The sequence below is a fragment of the Trachurus trachurus genome (genome assembly GCF_905171665.1).
Source record: "Trachurus trachurus genome assembly, chromosome: 16".
Taxonomy (NCBI): domain Eukaryota; kingdom Metazoa; phylum Chordata; class Actinopteri; order Carangiformes; family Carangidae; genus Trachurus; species Trachurus trachurus.
Window position 1 is genome coordinate 25,707,579 of NC_139902.1, and position 13,105 is coordinate 25,720,683.

General features: G+C 41.5%; 1 protein-coding gene across 4 annotated transcripts in view; it reads left to right on the forward strand.

Annotated features, from left to right (window-relative positions):
- Positions 1-13,105, forward strand: part of oxr1a (oxidation resistance 1a) — a 64,335-nt gene that overhangs the window by 41,793 nt on the left and 9,437 nt on the right. For 3 of the 4 annotated variants that reach the window (XM_083990171.1, XM_083990169.1, XM_083990172.1), the window contains exons 5-9: positions 1,094-1,246; positions 2,676-2,860; positions 5,129-5,799; positions 8,079-8,244; positions 10,535-10,700. In XM_083990171.1, the coding sequence (XP_083846297.1) occupies positions 1,094-1,246; positions 2,676-2,860; positions 5,129-5,799; positions 8,079-8,244; positions 10,535-10,700 (1,341 nt within the window). The remainder of the gene's footprint in view (positions 1-1,093; positions 1,247-2,675; positions 2,861-5,128; positions 5,800-8,078; positions 8,245-10,534; positions 10,701-13,105) is intronic. The other variant, XM_083990170.1, reaches the window with a different exon arrangement.

Sequence of the window (13,105 nt, forward strand, 5' to 3'; positions counted from 1 at the left end):
AGCAGATGGTCACCATGGAATCTGGTCAGAGGGTTTGTTGCTATCATGGATGGATTATGCTGCATTCAGGCCCAGGGGCCCTGAATGCAGCATAAAACAACCAGGAGGTAACGCAGAACGGGTACAAAGAAGGCACAAAACGACCACAAAGAGACACAAAATGATAACAAAAGATGCAAAATGACTTCAAAGAGATGAAAAGTGACTACAAAGGGAAACAAAACAACAGAACACTAAAGAAAACATTTCTACGTCTGTGTCCAGGGGCCCACTGTAGATTTTAAGTTTTTTTTTTTTTTGGCATTCATGTATTACGCTCTATAAATAATGAAACTATTAATAATCTACAGCTCTCCATTGCCAAGAAGTATGACTTTAAATTGTGCCCTAACACTTTTTTTTCCAATGTGTTTATTTGTGGTTGTGTTTCTTTGAACCTGTGCCCCAGTCTGACCGTCCTATTCAAATGTTTTTTTCTAAATCCATCTTAACTCAAGGGTATGTTGGTCTCTAATGAAATAATACTAACTACGCATTGGGGTTGTGCAAGAAAGCAAAATAATTAAAGCTTAGGTCTCATATGAATGTTTTTCACCTAATTACCACTGTGAAGCTCAGGCACACAGGAGGCGAATTCATTTGGCTCATCATTGGGTTTGGTTTTAACCTGATTGCCCCGCTGTGCAAAAAATATCTGTTTATATATAGATAATACATTTAGAGACTCAAACACATTAGTTTGATGAAATGAGACACAAATTAGTTACACCATGTATCACCAAGTGAACCCAGCTCTGCCTGTTTGACAGCGCTTATTATTTAGTCTGTTTGGTTGAATGCTATTCAGAGATACGGGGCGTCACGCAGCCGTGTAGACATTTGTTTACAGGCACCGGAATGAATTGGAAAACAGCGCTTTATATTTTTAGGATTCATCTCTTTCATGTCACTGAACTCCCGACTGTAAGAAGTTTTGTTTAATGTGTCCAAAGACAAACAAGAGTCGTTCAGTGTTAACAGCGTGTTAACAGAAGTTGTCTCTGTCCTACCCTTCCCCCCTAAACACACCGATGATCCTCCACACCAACCACAGGACTCTGATGGCCCTCCGAAACCAGAAGCCGTTCACCCTCCAGTGTTCTCGGCTCTGCGCCAGGCCAGAGTGGTGTCATCCACCTCCGAGGAGGAAGAAGCCCTCACAGAGAAGTTCCTCAAGATCAACTGCAAGTACATCACGGATGGAAAGGTAAATACACACCACCACCACCACCACCACCACCTACACTTGTTCAAGGTCACACAGGTGTGCCCTCGGCCGGTCATCGCGTTACAGGCCAAACAGATTGTAGCGCTCCTCTAGTCAGAATTATAAAGTGCCGACAGCAAAGCTACAAGCTTAAGCCAGCCCCAGTCCGTGCCCCTCTTGTATAACCACTGCAGTTAATCATGTGCAGCCTGGTATGTAATGTACTACCAGACTCCTTAAAGGACCCTCCCATTTGGATTTAACCAAAAGAAAAAATCTTTCCACCGCAGAATAGAAACTTGTTTTGTGTCCAAACAAAAAACATGGTCGTAAATTCTCATTTTTGGACAACATGAGCCAAAATAAAAATAAAAAATTACCATCAGGTACACTGGTATGTATGTTGATCCTAAAGCTGTTTTTGTTCAGCATTGTCAGCCACATTACTATCATTTGCTTCTTATTTTATATGCAGCATGCAAAACTGATAGTACAGTGTGGAGTATTATAAACTCCTCCAATTTATGGGATGAACCCTGACACTTTCAGTTTTCACTATTACAAAATGTTTACATTTTCTTTTTTGGTTGCTCATTCTGTTAAAACAGAGAGGGAGGAGTGCGTGTCACAAGTATGAGCTCGAGTTATATTTGCATATGACACATAAAGGCATTGTAAACTGAGTTTTCCAAAGGCAGCATCTTAAAACGAATGGTTAAATGCAGTGTTTAATCCTTCTGCATAATATTATAGTACTTTTCTTATAAATGTTTGATCTTATAATAAACTGAAAAGTGTTAGTGTTTGGCCTTGGTTCTCAGAATTACATTTTAATTTGTAGTTTTTACCAGACCAACATCAAAAGTGAGTAGAAACACATTAATAGGTATCAAATTATATAATAAATTGACTTAATTGTTACATTTAGTGTAACTGGCACATGAAAACACACTCAGTGCCGTGGTCAGGTCTGTGTAGCCAACTCTAGCTAGGTTCTGGTTTTTGTTCAGGATGGACAGACTGATAGTTGACCCAGCTGGTCCAAATGTCCTGCACATATATCAGAAACATACAGTACGCACACATGCATGCATACACACACAAAACACACAGATCCATGGTATCGAACCACAGCTGATTCACTCCCAGGTACCAAATGAAAGCGCTGAAGTGGTCAGCGCTGCCAGTCAATAACTTCTACTTGATTTAGGACATTTGTGGTTGCAAATGGATTTGGCCTCCAGTTGTTTGACAGAGGTGCTTTTGATTATCCTCTGTGGTAGATAACGGTCCTAAGCTGTTTTATTTAATTCTACTTTATTTCATTTGTCCATGAAACATACTGTAGCAATTGATCTGATTGTCCCTAATGTATTTCTCCCATTTCCTGTGTTGCTGTTGTTGTTCTTGTTGTTGTCGTCGTCGTTAGGGTGCGGTGAGCGGGGTGTTGCTGGTGACACCCAACAACATCATGTTCGACCCTCATCGGATGGACCCCTTGGTTCAGGCCCATGGGTGTGAGGAGTATGGCATCATGTGTCCTCTGGAGGAAGTGCAGTCTGCCGCCATCTACAAGGAGATCACTGACCCCAAGATCAGAGAGGCTGTTCCAGAGTAAGAGAGAGCTGTGATACATACACTGCAAAAACTCAAAATCTTTCCAAGCATATATGTCTTCTTTCTTGTCAAAATGTCTCATTTCTAGTCAACACTAACCTATTTCCACTTAAAATAAGACTCATCACCTAAAAATTAACTTGTTTTTAGGTCATTTTCACTTGTTTCAAACAAATTTTCACTTGAAATAAGTAGAAAAATCTGTCAGTGAAAGCAGGTTTTTTGTGCTCGTAATAAGGAAGAAAAACGTGCTCCACTATCAGATTTTTCTACTTATTTTAAGTGAAAATGTGTTTTGAAACAAGTGAAAATGATCTAAAAACAAGTTATTTTTTATGTGATGAGTCTTATTTTAAGTATAATGAGATTTGTTTTGACTAGAAATAAAATTTTGACGAGAAATAAGACAAATATTCTCGGTAAGATATTTGAGTTTTTGCAATGCATACATACAGGTTTTAGGTTCTGTAGTATTAAAAGAAGAGTTTCATTAGGCTACACGTGTTATAAAAGCCAATACTGACCTCTAACTCTAATTTACTCCCACATATATTTGTTTAGTTCAACATTAGACACAAGTTTCCCACTCTCGCCCTGCACTTGCCTTGTTGTTGTAGTCGGTTTAATCCTCTGCTGCCTGCACACATGATCCAGTTGCATCAGCGACCAACTGATAGTTCGCTCACCCCCCCCCCCCCCCCCCCCCCTCTTACATTACCAAAATAAAAAGCTAATGGCAATTACATCAGGGTTAATGAAGTATGCCTTCACCCTCCTACGATTTGATTGCTCACCTCTTTATTCAGTAGGAAGCAGCCACTTCAGAGGATTCGCTTGTGTTTCCTCCCACAGATATGTCTGAGTTTTTTTTTTTTTTTTTTGGTTGTTGTTTTTTTTAAAACTGCGATTGTTTTCGTGCAACAGAGGCCAAATTTATTCAAGGACAAATATGGTGTATCATTAGGAACCCTGTGGAGTTTGTTGTTGTTTTTTTTCTTTCTGTGTCTTCGGTTGGTAGCAGCCGGGTCTGGGCAGAGCTGTATTTAGCTGGTTGAGTGTTGCCCATGGAGCAGTTATTGTGCTGGCAAATGACTGTTTTCTGTGCCCGGACCAGATGTTTTCTCAGCTGTGATCCATTGTCTTTGTCTGCTCTGTCTCCTCTCTCCTGTTATCTCTCCACTGACCTCTCTCTCTCTCTCTCTCTCTGTCTGTCTGAACACACAGCTGAGCAACAAGTGCCTGCAGGATTTCATTCTGTGCAGTGTGGTGGTTATACACCAGCGCTTTGTCTGCCTGTTGTGACCTCATTAGACTCTTTCAGGGGGAAGATTATCTTTATTTGTTAAAAATTTGATAGAAGGAGAATGAACCGTTGACCAAATGATGATGCAACTGCATTTATGTATTCTGGGCTCGTCATGTCTGACCTTGCACTTATGCTGAATTTTTTTAATTTGGTCGGGATAACTGTGTAGCACGGCAGGTTAGAAGGTGTTTTCCTCCTCCTATGAGAAACGGATTGCATCAACAACAAGCAAAAGGACAGTAAACATACGACATGTACAATTCAAACTACCTGCTTATACAAAATCAAAACCAGACTAGTAGACCACAGCCCCTTTTTGTTGACACATAAGTAGGTTAGAGTTTATTTTAAATGCCCCAGATGGGTAGTCTCATTGAATTAGTGTATTTCCACCACAATAACCTGTCAGTTGTGCAAAATGAACATATTTAATCACTTGAATTGTATTCGACTTCATTAAATAATGTCGTATTTAGTGTTTGCATTATTTGGTTAATTTAATGCTACTGAAATAACTGACTTGTGTTTATTTAGTTATCTCATTCAGGCACACAATCGCCGTGGTTTGTGCATCACAAATAGCCCTAGTTATAAATGGGTCAAGCTCCAAAAGCGGCGTGTCCTGTGTTTCCAATAATGCAACTAGTGTCTTTCATTAAACTCCACTTGCATGATAGACTCTTGTGTCTTTTTAAACTCTGTGAACCCGGTGTGTAACACAAGCTTTCTGTAAAAGCTTTGAAGCCTCAAGGCCGAGCTTGTCAGAGTTGTTCTCTCAGACTTTAACAGCTCCTAAAGAGCCAGAGAGAGAGGACAGCCAACCATTGCTTTTACAGGACAGCAGTAAACAGCAGCAACAACTGAACTGGTCCACACATACACAGCCGGTGCACCAGCTGCATGGTATTCTTGTAGAGAAGTTGCATGTGCACTTACTGCCACTCTCTTAATATTTCCAGTGACTTGGAGCCTCTGCCAGCTGAGAGACACCCCTCCCAGAAAGACCCAGAGCAACGCCTGAGGGAGCCAGGGGCCAATGACAGCGGCAGCACGGCCCCGCGCAGCGCCGAGGGCTCCATCTCCGAAGACGTCTTCACTGAGTCTGAGCTGTCCCCCATCCGGGAGGAGGAGCAGGCGTCTAATGAGGACCTCCGCCTGGACAAGTCCTCTGGCGCCTCCACAGAGTCTGTGCAAACCGTAACCCAGGTGGAAGCCACCGGCGCCGGTTCGCAGGCCGCAGGCGGCGCCCGTGGCTCAGTCAGCCAGCCGGAGGAGACCCCCGCGGCAAAAGCAGAGGACAATCCGCCAGACACTGCCACAGAAAATAATAGCCAGTCCCCCATGGGATCCAAGCAGCACAGCGTAGAGAAGCCACCAAGCACACCCACCACTACCACCACCACCAGCAGCAGCACTAGCCAGGCCCAGGGTCCCAGCAGCAGCTCCTCTCGCCCAGGGTCCCAAAGTTCAGCAGCCACCCCCGGTGCCACAGACGCCGCCACTGTCTCAGCCAGTCCACAAGGGGAAGCCAGCGAGGGAACGGATGTCTCCAAAACGGACACTATGCAACAAGGCAAGGAGGAGAATGTAGAGGACACACAGAAAGGTGGCGCAGAGAACTCTGCAGAGGGTAAAAACACACTTAACTCCATAAACGTTAGAGAAAATATATGTTACAAATACACATACAAGACATTTCAGGTGATGAATCTGGCCTCGTGTTCTCTTTTAGCTGCAGCTCTACATCCATCTTCCTCCGAGAAGTGTCGAAAAGCTGCCTGATGATCACTTCTCTGGTGGTGTTGTGTGATAACCTTTCCTTTTACCACTCCGCCATGCTTCTAGTCATTGGAGTTTAGAGACGAAGGGAAATGGCAGCCTCTTTCGGCGTTATCAGTTTGCCCGAGCTAGCAAGGCTTTATGGGGCTTTATGCAGCTTTTTGATCTCCGGCTCCGGTGGTCTGGGCCAGTCCTCCAGGCGATAAGCTAAAGCCTATCAAACACCACAATGACACAAACACACCTAGAGCCCAAAGGGGAAACACAGTGACGATTAAACACCAACATCAAAACATCTTTCTGAACCAGCATTCAGAGAGGTGTTATTTATGCTTTATATCCTTCTCTGATGTAGGTTTCATGTGGATTTAGACAAACACCAAACTGCACAAAGCCTGGAAAAAGCATACTAATGTCTTCAATTCTATATCTAAGATTAAAGGACTCATAGATGTACCAGCCTGTCCATTACCAAACATGCCAATAAAAAATAACACAACAACTCTTATGGTAAGCAGTAAAAATGTATAAACTACATCAGTGACTGGCAATTTATCCTGTACATATTTTAAACTTTTAATTATAAGAAATACTTGCATTCAAAAACGTAGTTTTATTACTGTGTTCACATATTTTAACTAAGATTTATTCTAATAATATCTGCCGCCTTTTCACCAGCTTGGTCGATATTATGATAAATGTAACAGCCCTCATACCCTGGAAGAATAATTATGCACACAGAATTAAAAAAAAGTTTCATTATGTTTGAAACATATACAGAGGTAGAGGTAATTATATTTGCTCTGTTCGGTTTATATGATCTGGCATTTAATTGGTAAATCGTCTTGATTTCTACCTGCACTGCAGAAGCCTGTTCAATACAGACTGTCTGTTTTTATTTGCTTTACTTTAATTTAATGTGAATGTAGTGTTTCTAAGTAAATGGCTTTAAGTTAGAGCCACATTAAACACACCAGCCAGACATTTTAATACAGTCTCTTTTCTTTACCGACTTCCCACACAGTGGTGTTGTAACTGTATAAAGTCAGCAATGTGTTCACAGTGATGGATTACTTACTGTGAATAAGATTATGTTTAGTTTACTGAAAGAAATGGAAAGCAGATGCTGCGTGATTGTTAGATACAGTAAAAAAAAAAAATAATAAGGAAATGCATGTGCGCAGTTGGTTACAGGAATAGACTAAAACATACTAAACTAACCCTATATCTGGTCAGCCACGTTATCTGGCAGCCTGTCTCCATCACTAACTCAGTTGTGTCAATACAACCCACTCTATTTGGTTGCGTAGTTCTGATTCCAAAAATGGTTTCCCGTCTCCTGGAGAAGAAAACAGCTCGAGACGGTGGGGGGAGAGTTTTACCATTTTCTTCCCTGGCAATTATCGTCACGCAGAGAGCTAGACTGCAAAAGCAGTTTTAATTCACAGGCGGCTCAGCAGGGCTGCCCTTTATTCTGCACACATTAGCACAGCCCACACAAGTAACAGCAGCAACTTCAGAAACAAGCCACATTAATACCAAATTAATGCATGTTGAAAATTAAGTTTGTCTCACTGAGCAGTGTTGTCTAAGTAGATAAATATCATTTAGCCCGTCATCATTAACAGTTACACCCCCCCCCCCCCCCCCCCCCAACCAGGAGCCAACAGCATTATGTGCCAGTGTAATGCAAATGGAAACGGTGATGTCATTTAGCTTCCTGGGGCTGTGACCTCGTAAAAGTCTATCGATTATGTCGCAATGGGCAGAGGACTCGGCGCCACTATCAGATCGAATTTATTTCTGTTATCTGGTGTTGCTGCGATGAAATATGACTAATGGCTGATGGCTGATGTCGCCAGGAACACTCGGTAGAAAACTAGGTCACATAAATAAAGGAAGTATTATGAAGAGGATACAGCGTTCATCAAGAGGATGTGTTTTGTTTGTATGCTGCTTTTGCATATTTGCACAGACTGATTGTGTGTCACCAAGGTGAATAAGTGTATCTGCCAAACAGTAAAACAATTATTTCAAACCCATCTCATCATTAGAGTCTACTGTATAAGATGTATTATTGCTGTTCTTTTTATTCCACCATGTGATCATGTGATTATCTCCTGTTGGCAGGTACAGGGTCTGCAGAGAGGCGGAAGCACCGCTCTCATAAGTTCCTGTGTCTCCGAGTGGGGAAGCCCATGAAAAAGACGTTTGTTTCCAACGCCAGCGCCTCCATGCAGCAGTATGCCCAGCAGGGCAAAAAGCATGAGTACTGGTTTGCTGTACCACAGGAGAGGTCAGTGCCTGCGCTCCACTTCTTCACTAAACAACAGCACAAGGCATTTAAATACAAGCAAATCACTGGCGTAATGTCCAAAATAACACATTGTGAAATCTGTTTCTGTACCTGATGATATGGATGTGTATTTGCAATGGAAGACATATAATGCAAGGTGGAATCCATACGATACTGTTACAATCTTAAGAAACTACAATAGTGAGTTTAGTTTCTGGGGCGATTCCCCTCCAGTCCTTTTAATATTTGAAACCAATCAAATATGCATTGGTTGTCAGGTCTGACTCCCACTGCGGCTTCTGCCCATCTCCTTGCGCTGCCTTTGCCAGACAGCAAAAAGTATTTATTATTCATTCATTCTGCAGGGAAACACTCACACACTTTATTCCTGTACTGGGGCAAACATACGACCCCCATGCAACACTGACGTGCTGCTACAGACAGCTTTCTGTGCAGCCTCCTCCAAAAACTCATGTTGAATCCTGAGAATGCATTTTCCCCCCACAAAAACGCTTGTGAACTTTTTTTGACCTGCACTGATATTCGTAATATTTCATACCTCGGCTAAAAATAGCTGAAAGCAGCTTTGCTTTGTTGTTCGTGCGTTTCTCTGGATGCATCCCACAGTGTGGATGTGCTGTTGCCAAGTCAGCAGTCATCATAATTACATTTAAGCTCTTTACACTGCAAGGATATATTGTTCTTACACACAAGTAGCACTATGTGTTTATATAGGAAATGAATTTTTAATTAATGTAGTACTAATGGCTTAATTTGAAGAGCTACTTATCTAAAGCCGTTCCTTTGGGCCAGATCTGAAATTGATTGGACACAGCAGAGTGATTGGTCTCCGACTCCACTTACTTTTACTTTCTTTCTCAAAACAAAGACTAAAAAGGGAGACACTTTCTTGAGGTAAATCTGTTCAGTTATTTACATAATATATTCCTTTATTAGTCCCACCATAGGGAAATGTTTAGCTTTTTGTATCTATTTCTTTTCTTTTATAAATGTTCAGATTTCTATGTAGTCATGGTGCCAGAAAATGCATCATGGTTATGCAAATTGTTAGTTCCCGAGTTCAGTAATGACACTGAAACCTCCCTCGCTTCATTATTCACTATGAACTTCAGAGGTCTTACTCGTTAAAGCACTGTTGTTTTCATCCACAGGTTGCTTAGCGACAGCATTTCCCACCTGAAAAGCAAGTTTGCAGAGATGCACGCTGCTCTTTGGGGATGACAGCTCAGGGACATGGCAGATCTTAAAGCCAGTATTATTAGACAGAGCTCACACATACTTACTGCTCATTTTTAAACTTCTCTCTCTCCTGGCTTTTGTTAAGAAAAGGAAAAAAAACCTAAGTTGTGTGGGAGGAGCGATCAGAAACTGTTGGGACCGACAACACAGCAGTTAAAAGTTCTTTTTTTTCTTTTTTCAGACCTCTATATAGCGTGACCTAAATGTTAGGCGACCCGTATGATGTGTCTTCAAGTGTCCGGGCAGTAGTGTGGGAAGAAAGGGAAGCTATTGAATGAGCCATATACAACGATGATACTGAATGCAGCTCGACGCACAGAGTCTGACACGTCTCCTCCATGTCCACCAGCCACAGCTGCGTGTGATACAGGCTGTCGTCTCTCTGTTTTGTTTCTTCTTCAGGAGTGATGCTTCACTATAATGATATCCTGAGCTGTTTACATGGTCGACATGAAAGGGTTTTGCTACAGGACTGGTCAGCAGGAGAGGGGGGAGGGGGAAAGTAATGGTCATAACTGTTGAAGAGCTACAGGAGATAACAGATGCATTTCTTATAATTACCACTACACCTGCCTGTTTTAAGGAAACTTAACTATATGCAGTGTCATTGTGGTATGGGGTGTTTGAAGTGACAAAGCTATGTCTTTCAGCTCATCATTTTCATCAACCTACCCAAGACCAACCAGCATATAAACAAAGTTAGCAGCTAACTGGTGAACAAAGGTGAAGCATTTAGCAGCTACAGACAGTACAGATTTATCAGACATTGGTAAGACAGAGATAAAAGGAGAGTCGGTAATAGGTTTAGATGTTGTCGGTGTCCAGAAACACAGCTTGAAAAATAAATTCTAATAAAAAAAACAAGTTACCTACGCTCACACTTACCTACACAAAGTGATGGCTTGTGCTGTCCTTGTTCAGTCTGTAGGTGTTGAAATGCCTCCTGAGTGCTGTTAAGAATTAATCTACATAAATAATCAAATGTCCTCTCTCATGTTTTTTTTTTCTTTCTGTGTCTCTATACCCCCAGGTCAGACCACCTGTATGTTTTCTTCATGCAGTGGAGCCCTGACATGTACGGTGAGGGGGTCAGGGGGATGGGTCAAGAGCCTGGGTTCATGGTTGTCAAGAAGAACGAGGTGACAGAAATGGATAAAGATGAGCCCATCACTGACCTCAATGTCAAGGAGTGGGAGGTAAGGTCTATAAAGCTGTACTGCTCACTAACCTTGCTTAAAGTGCACCTGTGGTGTTGTCTCGAGCCTTGCAGATATGGATTAAGTATAGTTCTCCACTATGGATTAATCCATAACCTTTGAAACCAGAATCTTATGTGGTGTTATTGTTATATGTTAAATTTATACGTTAAATAATTGTGTTGATTTGCTTTCATTATGCAGTTCATAGTGTAAATGTATTGTGCTGATCTTGGTTTTAAATCCATCAGAACAGTGTAGTCATCAAGTGTTGTATTCTGTTTCTGTATTTTTTGCACTGTTGTGTATCGCTGCATATTTCTTGATTTTATGGTTAAATGTTGAGTTATAGTATGTAAGTTATGTGTGAACACTTGCTTTGCTTGGAAATGTGCTTCTCTGATCTTCCAACCAAAGTGTTTTGCATGTTTGTGTAATTGTTTACTCTCCTTTAGTCAGTGTATCGTAGCTTCATCACATGTGTGATTGTCACCGGTGTTGGTCAGCATTTGGCAACAGTTTTTTTGCTGAATGGCAAAAGGCTATCACCATTATGAGTTGCTCAATATTATGCAGAGAATGTAAGCACTGAGCAGCTAAACTTTTTTGTTTGTGTGTGGTCACTAAATCCACTACTCTAGTGGGTTCAACCATTCTTCCTTTTTTGCGTCATTGCGGAAGTAACATTAGGAAATATGGAAGGAGGTTGGTTCACTAACTAGAGCACATTGCTGCACCACAAACAGCATGGATGGGGGGGTCATGGTCAAATGAGATTGTTCACAAGCCTGTGGATAATGAAAAGGATGCATTCATTGTATAAAGAAATTGATACGATGGCAGCAGTGGCTTGTATTTAAATTTTAATGTAAATGAATGATGTAGGAAACAAATTGGGCTGATTTGTTTGTCCCCAGACTTCTGGCAAACAGAGGCTACATGATCCATTTCATTTGAATAAGTAAATAGGAACCTGCTGCTTTTGTTTTGTTTTGTTTTGTTTTGTTTTGTTTCAGTTTTTTGCCACTGACACTAGCCTACATGATTTTTAACCAACACAGCTTTGGAGCTTCACAAACAAACATTAGTTTTGTGGAAGAGTTTTGTTGAGAGAATATTGAGCAAATCGATTTTAATTACGTTTATTTATTTATTTTAATTATAATTATTTATATTTTTCCTTAGTGTATTTATATTAATTTATTTGTTTATTCGTTTGCTCCTAACAGGCCAAGTTTTTGTCATCGATTAATCACCAGTTAAAATCTAGATACAAAACACACCTCATGGGACAGGGAGCGTTACTGTCTCTTTAAATCCCCTCTGTTATGGGGCGGGATCATCAATGTTTTAACCAATAGGAAGCCGGGTTCCCTCCTGTCCCGTGTTGTCATTGGCTGTTCGCGATGCCACACAAATCATGCGTTGTAGAGACCCCACCGGAAAAAAAAAATGTTGCTATTTTAGTCAAGCAGCCTGGGTTGGCAGCAGGCTTCATCATCATACCAACTCCGGCTGCTGGCTGCTGCTGCTGCTGCTGCTGCTGCTTATCTCGGGGGCTGCACTTACACTTGGGGGAGGAGGAGGAGGAGAACTTAAAGGATCTGTGATGTGACTTTTCAGCTTTTAAAACCTCGCCCAGAAAGCAAGTCATGTTTTCTAGGAGGGTGAAGGACCAAGAGACACGGCTGACCCCCAAGTACTCATGTGTATGTTGCTTGTTTTTTATTTTTGTTTTGTTTTTCAATCAGCTGCGGTGTTATGTGTTCTTGTTTGTTCATTTGTTGCTGTTGTTGCTGCTCTTTTTGTTTGTTGTTAATGTTGGTGTTGTTAGTAAGCCGTGCTAGCCCGCTAGCGAAGCTAACTTAGCCTGCTAGCCTCTCTAGCCGGGTGTCCAGTGTGACTGTAGCTGGGAAAACAAAGTGGCCACTATCTGGGGGTGTTTGTCAGTCAGGGGGACACTGCTGCTCTGCTCTCATCTGTTGTCTAATCCTTTGGCTCAGTGTTTGTCTATGTGTGTGTGTAGATTTATAAACTGTCTAAAAGTTTACAGAGCTAGGTTGTTAGTTTAGAAAAACAGACGCCACTCCCACCGCCAGCAGCACAACACAAGTTGCTTTAATTTAAACCTTGACAAATATTAGCAGATAATTTCCCCCCCCTATAATTAACCAGATTTCTTCATGTAATAGCTTTGTTAAATCACACTTACCTTGTCTTAGGTGTGTGTGTGTGTGACTCAGTATTAAACTCACTGGCTGCATTTTGAAACGCTGACCTCTTCATGACATTGATATCCTCTGATAAAAAAAAAAGGTGTTTGATTCACATTGATAAACTGTATTTTTCTGCAGCCAGCAGGGCTTAGCATGCTGCTAGTTTAGCTTAGCTTACCCGTTTCTCCA